The sequence below is a fragment of the Neopelma chrysocephalum genome, unplaced genomic scaffold (genome assembly GCF_003984885.1).
Source record: "Neopelma chrysocephalum unplaced genomic scaffold, ASM398488v2 Primary Assembly neopelma1_62, whole genome shotgun sequence".
NCBI lineage: Eukaryota > Metazoa > Chordata > Aves > Passeriformes > Pipridae > Neopelma > Neopelma chrysocephalum.
Genome location: NW_020897719.1, coordinates 7,344,394 through 7,357,323, shown reverse-complemented (window position 1 = coordinate 7,357,323; position 12,930 = coordinate 7,344,394). Strand labels below are relative to the sequence as shown.

General features: G+C 43.5%; 1 protein-coding gene across 1 annotated transcript; it reads left to right on the top strand.

The window, feature by feature from the left end:
- The first annotated feature begins 7,864 nt into the window (after positions 1-7,864).
- SMIM30 (small integral membrane protein 30) lies at positions 7,865-11,542 on the top strand. Its single transcript, XM_027682264.1, has 2 exons — positions 7,865-7,988; positions 8,813-11,542. Exon 2 carries the CDS (start codon positions 8,884-8,886, stop codon positions 9,067-9,069), a length of 186 nt encoding a protein of 61 aa, XP_027538065.1. The 5' UTR covers positions 7,865-7,988; positions 8,813-8,883; the 3' UTR covers positions 9,070-11,542.
- Positions 11,543-12,930: the final 1,388 nt, after the last annotated feature.

The following is a 12,930-nucleotide window of genomic DNA, read 5'->3' as shown; positions in this document are numbered from 1 at the left end:
CCTCAGTTTCATACTGTGTGGCTCAGATCTTTTTATTCTTTCCCGTTCTCCTTCTCCAGGCTTTGTTCATTTTTAATTCTGTTCATAAATTTAATTACTTCTTGCCTTGGATACACTTCCATAAAAATCTAGTTATCTAAACCTCTTTTTTGTGTATCAGGACTGTTCATTCTTTATGCATAACAGTTGAGCAGATTGATCCCTGACCAGGATGTTGACAGTGGACCATGACAAAGGGGTTGTGAAAGATTTGAGTCAGTCTTAAAAGATTCTTTAGAAAAACTGCTGAGCCGATGAACAGAAATAGGGAGCTGCCTTTTTTTAAGGTATATGTAGCAATGAGTACACCTACTTGATGGAGGGTTAAAGAAGACAGAGCCAGGTTCTTTACAGTGACATCCAGTGACAGGACAAGACCCAATGGGTTCAAATTGAAACAAGGAAAACTCCATTTAAATACATGAAAAAAAATGATTTACTATGAGGGTGATCAAACACTGTCACAGGTTGTCCAGAGAGAGTGTGGAGTATCCATCCTTTGAGCTATTCAAAATTGGGTGGATGGACTAAGTGATATCCTTTGGTGCCTTTCATATTAAGCAATTCTATGATTCTCGTCCCCTAGGCAGTGAGTTTTAGCATGTAGCACAGCATCTCCTTCTGAATTCTGTCCCTTCATCTGACAAAGATATATCATCTTCAGCCTAACTCTAACCTCTTGTTTTCCCAGACTATCTTCTAATTTCAGCAAACTTTCTCTATGGGCATCAATCTTGAGTAAAATATATTTTAGGCATGCAAATGTGAGGGACAATTTTTATAATGTCAGTTGTGGTGGTTTGGGCTAGGCCTTCCTTGGTGACCAGTTTGTAACCAAGGAAGGGTCCAGATTTACCCAGTATTCCCTACGATTTTTACGTAAGCCAGACTATAAGAAGAGAGGAGGAGAGGCCTTCGCTCTCTTTCCTTCCGGCGGCTTGGAGGTGCAGGTTCCCTGCTGTTGAGTCTGCCGTGTTGGGGAGCGAGGCCTGGCTAGGCCTTGCCGACCTTGGGAGACAGAGGTTGCCGGCGATCGTTCCGGAGCGACTCTCGGTTGTCCCAGGAGAGTAGTGAGATATCTTCTTTGCTAACTCTTTTGTTCTTTAGTTACTAGATCTTGGGCTACTGATTGGGATATATATAAATATATATATATTTTATTATAGTTTTGTTCCTTTTTCCCCTTCCCCTTTCCCTTGTGAAATTGTATATAAGTGTAAATATATTTATATATATAAGTTTGGTTGTCCTCTCTCTCGTTTTCAGGTTTTTCTTAGTTTTTTTTCTCCCTCTTCTCCCTGAGGTTTTTTTTTGTTGGGGGGGGGGGGGACTTCTGGTGGTAAGGTTTGGAGACTTGGCAGGGAGCCAGCTTCAAACCATATCATCAGTTTTCTCATTTATGACTAACTCAGATTTAGATGGCTTGAACTCCACAAGCAGATAAACTTTATTTCTAATAATGCCTAAAGCTGAAAAAAAAAGGTTATTGACATGCTCCTATATCCAAATGTTGATTAGATCTAGATTTGAAATATATGATTATGCAAGTTTATGATGTGTAAATCAATTTTTATTGTCATGAAACTTCTCCTACTTGTGACAACCATATGCACAGAAGTCAAGAAAATATCTGACAGCATAACTTGAAAAAAAAAAGATGTACTATACAAAACAATGTGTGGATGACAGCTGCTACTCCCCCTTTAAATCTTATTCAGTCATTCTTGTGCTGAATAGTATCTCCTTTTGCTTCCCATTCAATACTGATGAAGGTGGCAAAGCCAATCCCTCTGAAGCTGAACTGTTTGTGCAGTGCACATTTTTCTTGCTAATATTGTAAAATAAGTCATTTTTCTCAAAAAGAACCAGACAACCAACACACAGTATTCAACCTACCTGTGGAAACACTTGAAGAATGTAAGAACATCTCAATAGCTTACATTAGTACAGAGACTGAAATCAAGAATACTGGATTCAGACTTTACTTCCTCAAAGCTGGAGGGAGTTTGGATACATCATTCCAGTTGACGTCTACCTCTGCTTTATTATGCTTCCACAAAAATCCAAGAAGCCTGCTCCTAATAATCCAGAAAAAGTGTGAGAGTGCTCACAATAATCACAGGGAATCCCCATATTTGCCATATTGATACGTAGCTCTCACACTGCCCTGTAGAGTTCAGCAGGGAAGTCAATCAATGGGTGTTTAACTCTGGCTGGTATCCTCTGCACTCAATCCTGCAGTCTGGCTGCTCCTGTCTCCTGCCAGCACCAACTCCAGAGCTTTTTCTCTGCAGGGCTGGCAGCTGCCTCCATGCCTCTCTGCTCTAGCCAGCACTGCACAGAGACGTCTCTCAAGTGCTGGCAAGAGAGCTCAAAGAGATTCCAGCAGGCAGAGGAGATCCCCTGCCAGGCTAAAGGAGCAAAGGACTGAGGGAAAAGGAATCACTGGACTATTTAATCCTTTATTTTCATGTCTGTATAAAGACAGCAGGAAGTGTGTGACCCCAAAGGAAAGAATTTTCTATCAAAAAGTGGTGCCATTCTTTCTGTAAGCCTTTCTGTGCTCTCAGAAAGAAGAAACTTTTGCTTCTTGGAGGGATCAAAAGAAGTCTGCCAGGGGTGACAAAAGAAAGGGAGAAGTTAACCTCCTGACAATGGCAATAGGTTAAGCCAGTATGAAGGAAGATTATACTGCAAAGATCTTCTAGGACTGAGAAGAAAATTATCCTTGGTTCAGCAAAAGAGGAAATGCAACACCAGAGGATTAAGAAGAGAAGGAACACAGTAAAAATGAGAAACCAGAGAGATGTCCCTTTGCAGCAACACTTTGCATAAATAAAGCTGCAGGGGTCACTGTGAGAGACAGGACATGACTGGGTCATACAGTCAGAGAGAACTGTTAGGCCTAGGAGCTGCTGTGCTACTAGCAGTAAGACCTCAATACAATCAAGTGGGAATAAAAAGAGAGGGAAGACAAAGGAAAACATGAGTCATGAATGGTATTCAAATGTCAACAAGGGCATCCAGGGACAATGTCTAGAGAGACAAGAGGACAAAACACAGACGGAAGCCTAGCACACTCAGCAGCAGAAAAAAGAAGAGTCACCTCTAAAGACTCACGAAGTAAAAGTGAAGAATTGGGTAGGGACAATTTTTTGGAAGGGCAGTGGGGGCTTTTTGAAGTGTTTGCTGGATTTGGGAAGAGGAATGAGAGTTTCAAAAGCAGTCCATCTGTCAGAGACAATGATGAAACACAGGCTTTTATGCCTAAGTTTTTAACAGGAAGTATCAATGCGAGCGGCTCCAGCTGACGGAGGAAAGATTGAGCCATACTGAAGGAGATGTAGGGTGTAATTAGAGCAGTTTTGAACTGCACGTTTGGAGAAGATAGAGGTGACAGGAATAAAACAGATGAAGTGATAGTTACAAGAAGAGAATCCAATAGGTGTTTTCATGACAGGAATGATCTGTGACTACCTATATTTATTTGAGAGGAAACTTAGGGACTTTGAGAAACAGTAGGGAAAAAAGAAGGCAAGATGAAGTAGACGCATATGATAGGAGGGGAGAGGAGGGGATAATGAGAGAGAAAGTAAGAGAAATAATGAAGTCAACATTTGTGTGACAGCAGACTGAGAAGCAAATGTGGAAAAGGTTAATGATAGAAGTAATTAATTCTGTATTTTAATTTTGGTTTTTTCTGCAGAAGCAAATGAGGTAGTTGCAGTAGAGCCTATTTTCTCAAAGAAAGGGAAACACACAGTGAAGTCTAAATGAGGCAAGTCATGTTTTTGGTAGAAGAAAAACTGAATGAAGATCTTTGACTGGAGAGATGAGAACACAGTGATAGTCAGCTAAAATGTCAGATTAAGTATCACCAGGGAAAAGTAGCTCAAGGGTGAACACGATCATGCAGAAGTGATAATCATTGACCTATAGTCAGGATCATATCGGTAATCAGAGTAAGCATTACAGCAATGCAACTGACGTCCAAAAATTGATCAGAAAGTTTCTCAGATGTGCAGGTTTTGGCTGGAATAGAGTTTATTTTCTTCACAGAGGTTGGTATGGAGCTGTGTTTTTGATTTGTGCTGAACACTATCTTGAAAATGTAGGCATGTTTTTGTTACTGCTGAGCAGTGCTTACACAGAACCAAGGCCTTTTCTGCTTTTTGTTACTGCCACACTGGTGAGGAGGTAAGGGATGAGTGAGAAATTGGGAGGAGAAACAGCCAGGACAGAGGATTGAGTCCACCATCAGCAAATTTGCAGATGACACGAAGTTGGGGAGGACTGTCAATCTGCTGGAGGGTAGAAGGGCTCTGCAGAGGGACCTAGGCAGGCTGGGTAAATGGGTTGAATCCAATGGTATGATGTTTAACAAGGCCAAGTGCTGGGTCCTGCACTTTGGCCACAACAACCCCAAGCAGCGCTACAGGCTGGGGACAGAGTGGCTGGAGAGCAGCCAGGCAGAAAAGGAGCTGGGGGTTCTAAGCAACAGGAAGCTGAACATGAGCCAGCAGCGTGCCCAGGTGGCCAAGAAGGCCAATGGCATCCTGGCCTGTATCAGGAACAGTGTGGCCAGCAGGACCGGGGAAGTGATTCTGCCCCTGTGCTCAGCACTAGTTAGGCCGCACCTTGAGTACTGTGTCCAGTTCTGGGCCCCCCCCAGTTTAGGAAGGAAAATGAGGTGCTGCAGAGTGTCCAAAGAATGGCAAGAAAGCTAGTGAAGGGACTGGAGCACAGGCCCTATGAGGAGAGGCTGAGGGAGCTGGGGTTGTTTAGCCTGGAGAAGAGGAGGCTCAGGGGAGACCTCATCACCCTCTACAACTACCTGAAAGGAGGTTGTAGCCAGGTGGGGGCTGGTCTCTTTTCCCAGACAACCAGCAGTAGGACAAGAGGGCACAGTCTTAAGCTGTGCCAGGGGAGGTTTAGGTTAGACATTACAAAGAAATTCTTTACAGAGAGAGTGATCAGACATTGGAATGGGCTGCCCAGGGAGGTGGTGGAGTCACCATCCCTGGAGGTGTTTAAGAAGAGACTGGATGTGGCACTTAGTGCCATGGTCTAGTTGACAGAGTGGTGTTGGGTCATGGGTTTGACTCTATGATGTTGGAGGTCTTTTCCAACCTGGTTGATTCTGTGATTCTGTGATCATGCTCAGTATATAAAGTCAAGGGAAGAAGGAGGAAGGAGGGGACATTTGGAGTAATGGCGTTTGTCTTCCCAAATCACTGTTACGTGTGATGGGACCATGCTCTCCTGGAGATGGCCAAACACCTGCCTGCCCATAGGAAGCAGTGAACTAATTCCTTGGTTTTCTTTGCTTGTATGTGCAGCTTTGGTTTCCCTATTAAACTGACTTTATATCAACCCACGAGTTTTCTGGCTATTACCCTTCTGATTCTCTCTCCTGATCCTGCTGGTGGGGCAGCGGCATGGGGGTTGGTTGCCAGTTGGGGTGCAACCATGACATCAGATCAGTGTGGTCATGCAATAAACAAATGGCTCTCAAAAAACAGATGAACCAAGAAGGAGGGGGAGGGAACCAACCAAAAAAACCCACAAATACTCCCTTCAGGATGTAGCTGATTATAACTTTTTCTGTTCCAGAAAATGCACTTTATTTTCAATTTCCAGTCTCACATATACCTCTTTAGCCTTGTGCTCAAAATTTACAAAGCTTTAGCTTGTCAGCTAAGGGAATTCTCTGTCTTTCCTCTGAATATTAGTTACATAATAGCTTGAGCTAAGCAATCAAAGTAGTGATAGGTCAAAAAGAAGATTTGCCTGAGGTGATGCAGGAAGTTGATGGCAGAGCTTGAAGCTGAATACACATTTCTCTGCTATTCAGACAGTACAAAAAACAATAGAACCTCCTTCACTGTTTGGATTTTGTTGGCTTTCTTCCAAAGCAGCACTGTTTCTGAAGCCAAAGCGACAAAATGCAATGGCATTGAAAGAGGTAATAAGCCAAAGAAATATCCCCAAACAGCACGGCTTTCTAGCTCTCAATGGCACTTCCATGGTATTACTAATAAATTATATATCTTACAATCGGTGTTTTCTACATTCTGTAAATATGTACAGTTCTGGAGATACTAAGAGGAGTGTGTTAAGCCCAGTCTTCCCCTTGGATTTTACATTCCTCACCTTCAAAACTCTTAGGTCCAAAGAATCCACAGCTCTTCGGTACTGACATTTCTACTTATAAAAGAAAGTCCTCTCCACATCTGTTTTGTGGGACTAAATGACAACTACTGAAAATTTTAGTTGGTAAGTGGTAGGGACAGTAAATACAGCCCTGAAATTTACAGGGATGAATTAAACATTTTTTGACATTGCAGAACAGTGTAACATTTACTTGTCAACAGTGCAGGATCCAGTAAATAGGCCAAGCAAGGAACTAAGAGGGTCAGTACTCCAAGGCTCACTCTCTGAAGTGACAGCAGTGATTAAGATGACACCTCCTGCACTTGAAACTGCCATTCTTCAGGTTCTTTAGGGGTTATGCTTTATCTGCAATTGACTAAGGAGTGGGCCAGGCTTTACAAGCATTAGTCTTCTCCATGCCATGACAACATTCTCAGAAATTTCAAGATTTTTCTCCTTTGAATTTATCTGGCATCAGCTTCTTAACAAAATGCCTTCAGAACTGAACATGAAGCCTTAAGTACTTAAGATCTGGAAAACTGTAAAGTAGGCAAAGTTATATGTACGTTGCACAATCTATCTGGATCTTCCCTTCTCTTTAAGCAGCTCATCAGAAACTGTTTCTGTAAAGAGAAATATTTACAAAAATTGGGGTTTTGCAGAAGTCTAGGGAAACATTGAGAGAACATGAGTTCTCAGTCGTGAATTAATGCTTGATCCAATGGATTACAAATTCAAGGTTGATTTTTACATTAGATTAGCACAGTTTCTTTGGGTTATTTCTGTGAGCATTCCAAAGACACATAATTCTAATAATTGCCTACAGGTCTTTTATCCAACCTTAAGCACACACCTTTTCCACTGAAAAATAAAAACTGACCTCTGACTAGAACTAGCTAATGCGACAAAACAGCCTAACATGCTATTTCTGCAAGCAGCCTTGTCCAAAGAACAAATAAGATAAAAATAGGGACAAGCTAAACTTAGATTTTGGTGGGTGCTTTCACTTAATTACCTGATAACACTTCTCTTGTTTTTTGTTTTACAAGCCTGCAGGCTGCTCTCCGCCCTATAAAACTGCTATAACTGCTTTCCTCATAGTAGGACTTGGCTATGATGGCACTCATTTATACTGCTACGAGGGCCTAAATCTGAAATGATGCAACAAAATAAAAGGTGACTTGTGTTATTTATTAAAAAAAGAAAGAAAGAAAAAAGGCACACAACCAGGCCAAGTCGGTGTATTTTTATAGTTTGACTTCAATCGAGCCGCAGTGAGTGCGTGTGGTCCCCGCTCTCCCTGCTGATATGCTCGGGGCCGAGTTTCGTGGTACCACGGGCATCCCCGGGGTTCCGGCTGGGAGCCGCCCTCGAGAGCAGCTGCCGCCCCCGGAAGGCTTTCCCAGGATCCCCCGGGATCCCCCGGGATCCCCCGAATCCCGGCCCCGCCGAATCCCGCAGGGCCCAGGCAGGCCTGGCGAGCTCCGCTCCTGGGGCCTCCGGCACCCTCCGCGGGGCCGGGGGCCGCCCCGGCCGCTGGCAGCGGCTGTGCCCCCGAGCCACCCACGGGAAACCCCGCGGGGGCAGCGAGACCCCCAAGCCGAGCGCGCCAGCGGCGGGAGCGGAGCGGAGGCGGCCCCGGCGGGTCACGCCCGCCCCCGGCCGCGCCACCGCCCCTTCCTGTCATGGCAGCGGCCGGGCGGCGAGAGCGCGGCGAGGTGGCGCGGGCTGTCACCCTCGGCAGCTGAGCGCCCCGCGGAGCGGGGACGGGCCCAGCGCGGAGCCTGCGGCAGGAGGTGACTGCGGGGCGCCGTGCGGGCAGGGCCTGCGCGGGGGCTCCTCCAGGGAGCGGCCGCCCCGCAGCCCGCCCGCGGCGCTGGGACGGGGCGGCGCGGGCGCTCCAGGGTTGGCGGGGCCCGGCCGCGGTGCGGGCCCGAGCCCAGCACTGCCCCCGCCGGCGGGGCGGGCGGAGCAGGCGCTTGTTCGGGTGTCCCAGACACCGCGGAAGATTGACGCGGGTTTTTGTCGAGTGCACCCCGGGAACGAGCCATCCCCGCAGGAAATATTGCGGAGAGGGCGTCCGGGCTGGTCCCGACGTGCGCCTTGAGGGCACTTTCCCAAGTTGTAGGAACCACGGTGGACGTTTGTCCTGCAGTGACGGTGTGCACGGTGACACTGCCCGGGAGGTTAAATTCACACCCTCCCCAGTGTGCCGTAGCCTGGCCGTGCTCTTGGATCCCGAGGATGCCCGGTACGAGGGGGTGTGGGTGAGTGATGTTCAGGAGCTACACAGCCCTAAACACCTGGTGAAAGAGGCCGACGTAGCACAGCACGAGGTAAGCAGGCTCTGATAGCTGCAGACAGGAGAGCCTGTTCTGACTTGACCTCGTGGTAAGACACCAAAAGATTAGATTCCACAGCACTGCATAACAAGATAGCAACCCCGCTGTGGCTGTCTCATGATAGTAAGTCATTTGCTTTTGTAATTGGGAAGATAAAACCTAAATTTCCTGAGCCCCACACAGATATGTGTAATACATCAAGCACATCCCTTGGATTTTGGCAAGACAAATCCAGGGGGAAGGGGAATCCTGTCACGTTCCCTTTGTTTTCCTTGTAGATACCGCTGAAGTACCTGCTTTCCACCACTTTCCTCATTTAACTTCCCCTTGGGGTCAGCTGTTCATCAGCATGCCTTCTACCAAGAACACCTCAAAACTTTTCCTGGTCCTCTTCTCACTGCTGCTGGTGCTGCCAGTGGTTGAAGCCCTGGATGCCGGAGATACCATTGCCTTCCTTCTAGGCCTCGCTGTCAGTGTTGTCGGATTCTGCGCCTGCCTCGGCTTGTATGCAAGGAAAAGGAATGGGCAGCAGTGATTTCAAGAAAATGCTCAGATGAAGTGAATTTCCTAACATGGCTTGGGGTTGGGTGTAAGACTGAGCTTTGGTTCTAGATAACTTTCAAAAAACATATAGTAGATATTTCTCCAAACCTTTCTTACTGTTCAATACAACAGAATCAAGTCTGTACACAGTAAAAGGGATTTGTAGGATCTTGTGACAGAAAGATAATTTTATATTGCTTGTGATTAAATATTGCCTCAGAGAAGGGTAAGAACTTTTTGAATGGGGAAGAAAAACTATAGAGTGGCTCACAGTAAAAGTTTATAAATGTAGTATGTGAGGGAGGCCGTCAACAAGTTCCACAATTTTGGTTTCAAGGTTTATTCAGGAGGAAGCAGCTATTAATCTTCCAGTCAGGATGACAGAGTTTTGAAAGTCCTCCTAACTAGATAGCTGGCAAGCAGACTGCTCTAACTTGTGTGCTTGTGCTCACCTTCTCTGTAATGACAGTTAACACCTAACAGCTCACTTCTGCTGTCACAGGAATGAGACTAACGAGAACTAAGAAAACATGAAAGGCTTTTTCTTTTCTTTGAGAATATTTTAGAGCATTTTTATTTTAGAATATGCCACTCCTGTAGCCTGTGTTCTTGTTACCAAGTAAATACACTTAAGAATGGGACCAATATTTTTATTTAACATGTATTTCACAGAAAAGTACGTGTAAGACTATGTAAATCAGATTAGGGGTATGGGCTTTGTCTCTTGTTTATTTTTTTACACAGCTTTCCTTTAGGCACACCATGTATAAGCTTTATTTCATTTGCTGTTTGTACTTTTTTCTCCAAAACTGAAGACTTACCTATTTTGATGAGGAATTATGTGTAGTATTTCTGCATTAGGAAGTTATTAGAGTTATAATAAGACCATTGTACACATGTTTCTTTTACAATATAGAAAAAACTTGTTTTGTTAAAATCCTGGGTTTAATCAACAGGTCCATTTCTCAAGTGTCTTCCTCATGACAAACTTACATTACTAGCTAAACATTTAGGCTTCTCTAACTGGTGCATGTGACTTCCACAGAAGATTAGGACCAAAACCAAAGTAAAAAGTCCTGATGCAAAATGGGAGATGTAAATAGTTGTATTCTATTCACGCTCAGTCAGATGGTATGGTATATGATTGAAAGACTTAGTAGCATATCTAGAACCTTCTCTAAGTACCAAAGGTGAAAAGGCTAAGCCAAGAATGTTTACCACAAGTCCCTCCAGCTTGTTCGGGTGTTCTAGTTGTCTGCTTGAAGCAAGGAGCACGATCTCTTAACAGCAGCAGAATAAGGAGCATAGGAAGGTAAGCTTTCCACAGTTCACAGAATTTCCTTCTGATCTTGTGCTGTGGACACTGCCACTCTTGCTAGAAATCTTGGCTTTTATCTTTCAGAGCTGGGGAAAAAGGTTACATGTGATGCGGAGCCATTCCTCCACTTCAAGTCTCTGTTCAGTAGAGCACCAAGCTAGAAGAGTTGTTGGGCAGGTCTTATGTAAGAAATTGGGTGGCAGATCATGTTCTACAAATTCAAAGATTTCTGCATGCCATTTTTGGCTGGTTTGACTTCTTTCTTCAGCCTCTGAGGAGACAGAAGCCCTTGTTATTTCAGTCTTGGAATTAATGTCCCTCTCTCATGGTTGATAGAGGGAGGAGGTTAAAATGAAAGCTTCTAAAAATTGCATGGGATTGAAACTGTAGGACTCAATTCAGTAATCCACAAGAATGTAGGTTTCTGATTTCACGTTACAAGAATAATGGTCACAGAGTTACTCTAATGAGTTGCAAGTCTTGCCAGGTTCTTGAACAATTTTTGTAGCTTTCAAAAGTCTGGGACATGGTGCACAATTACTATGTACAAATGAAATTTACAGCCCTTAGAGGAGCTTCAGACAGTAGCATCACCTTTGAAAGCTGCCTAGCAGCAGTAGATGATCCTGTATGTGATTATTCAACTGGGTGGGTGCAAGCACACATCAAAGTGTGATCTTTGATATTCCAGCTTGGGTAAACCATTACACTTAAAACCCAAAGCCCAAACCCCAAAATCACCACTCAATTCACTTTAATTTCGCAAAATTACATAATTTTGCCAATTTTTCAGTAGAATATATATGTTGCTCTTTCAATAGAATAAATTTTATCACAAGCAGCTTTTCACAGTCTCCTTTGTCTACACTTTGGAAAAGATCCCTGGAAACTGGGCAACAGTTTCACTTCAGGAAAACAAAATTTTAGCAGAGTAATTATCTTCAAGCAATAGGGATATGAGGAACACTGTTCTTTGCCCAAAGCTGAATATACTTTATTGAAAGGTGTTTGCACAGCATAATAGCTTTGTTTCCTGGGTTCTGAAAGAAGCTTTATTGTTAAAGACTTCCATTTGTTGATGTCTTGAGTGTAAAATCAGATACCCCTGTTTTTCTTTTGTCTTAATAAACTTTCACGTATGATTTATCATCAGCTTGATGAAGTAGTTCTTATGAAAAGAAAAATCATGGTGACAAAAATTACTAAAACTGTTGAAATTCCTTCTGTTATTATTTTCTTATCTACTTTTGCTTAAAGTTAGATAACTTTAAAACTAATGTGGCATAAGGTATGTGTTCAGTTGAGCTTTTGTACAGTGAGTGTACTTCTGTTGATTCTACTACTTGTTTATCCCATTTCAATATCAGCTACTTTAAAGCACTTAAAGGGGGCTGGTCCCCTTTGACACTGTCAGCTTGCAGTTGCAAAGAATCCTGTTTTTCTGGTACAAGGGAAACTTGAAGTATTATTTATTTTTCCTTTTCACTATGAATTTTTAACATATCTATTATGTAGTTGCCTTTATACCAGAAAAACCATTTATGTCAGTTTTCTACTGGAGACCCAAGAATATATGGGACCATTTTCTGCTTTTTTTCTTTTAAAGAAATACTATGTTCTAGTGATTTAGTTACCTGAATTATATATTTCTTTAGACTTTAAAGGAGCTTGTTTTATCCCAATTTTTTTTTGAAAACAGGATTCTAGTTCTTCCAGGATTTCAGCTAGCACACAAAGCAGTTCACTTTTTGCACTAAATTAATACCATTAGAAGCTGTTTTTAGAGCAGAAAGTAGAAATGTTTACTGCCTAACAAATACAACCTACCCTCTATTTAGTTCAAGAAAGCTGCTGGTCTGGAAGGAATAGCTTTTGACCGCTATGATTTCCATATGTTTTAACAATAGGATACCTAAAAACCAGTCGTCCTAGAACATTTAACAACCAGCGTATAGTCCCTTTGCAAATGGACAGAAGTCCTCAGCTTCTCATGACGCATCTTCAAGTGCTGCAAACCAGCTAGGTCTTATCATTCTGCTGAGTACAGCAGTACCTGGGGCTGGAATATACATGCTTCACAAAGTTCCCAATGCACTGGCTTCTCTGGGTGTATGAACACTGCTGTGAATGTTCTCTCCTACTCAGATAAATCCTGCTGCTGGTGGTGATGCTGCTTTAATGCTATTGTGAGACGTGGAAATTCTATGACATCTATTCTGAGAACCTTTATAAGTTTACAGATATTAATGTTTGCATCCCAATCATATCCTTGGCACAAGTGGAAGGAGAATCATTGGCTTGCGATGGTGTCATGGGAAGCAGGTGTTATCTCCAGGATGTGCTTGTGGTTCTCAGCTACCATGCCCTTCCATGGGAGCTTTCCCTAGATAGACGAGAGACTCTTGTGTACTGACTAGACACAAACACAGTCTGAAGCCCTGGTTCCTCTTTGCATAAAGCTGTTTACATAAGCTTTGTGAGAAGGGAGTAGGGAGTTGAGTTCACCATTTATAAGATGAAACATGGCTAAATGGA

What these genes read in the sequence shown, in the direction of transcription:
- SMIM30 (XM_027682264.1), top strand. Translation starts at nt 8,884, where the DNA reads ATGCCTTCTACCAAGAACACCTCAAAACTTTTCCTGGTCCTCTTCTCA.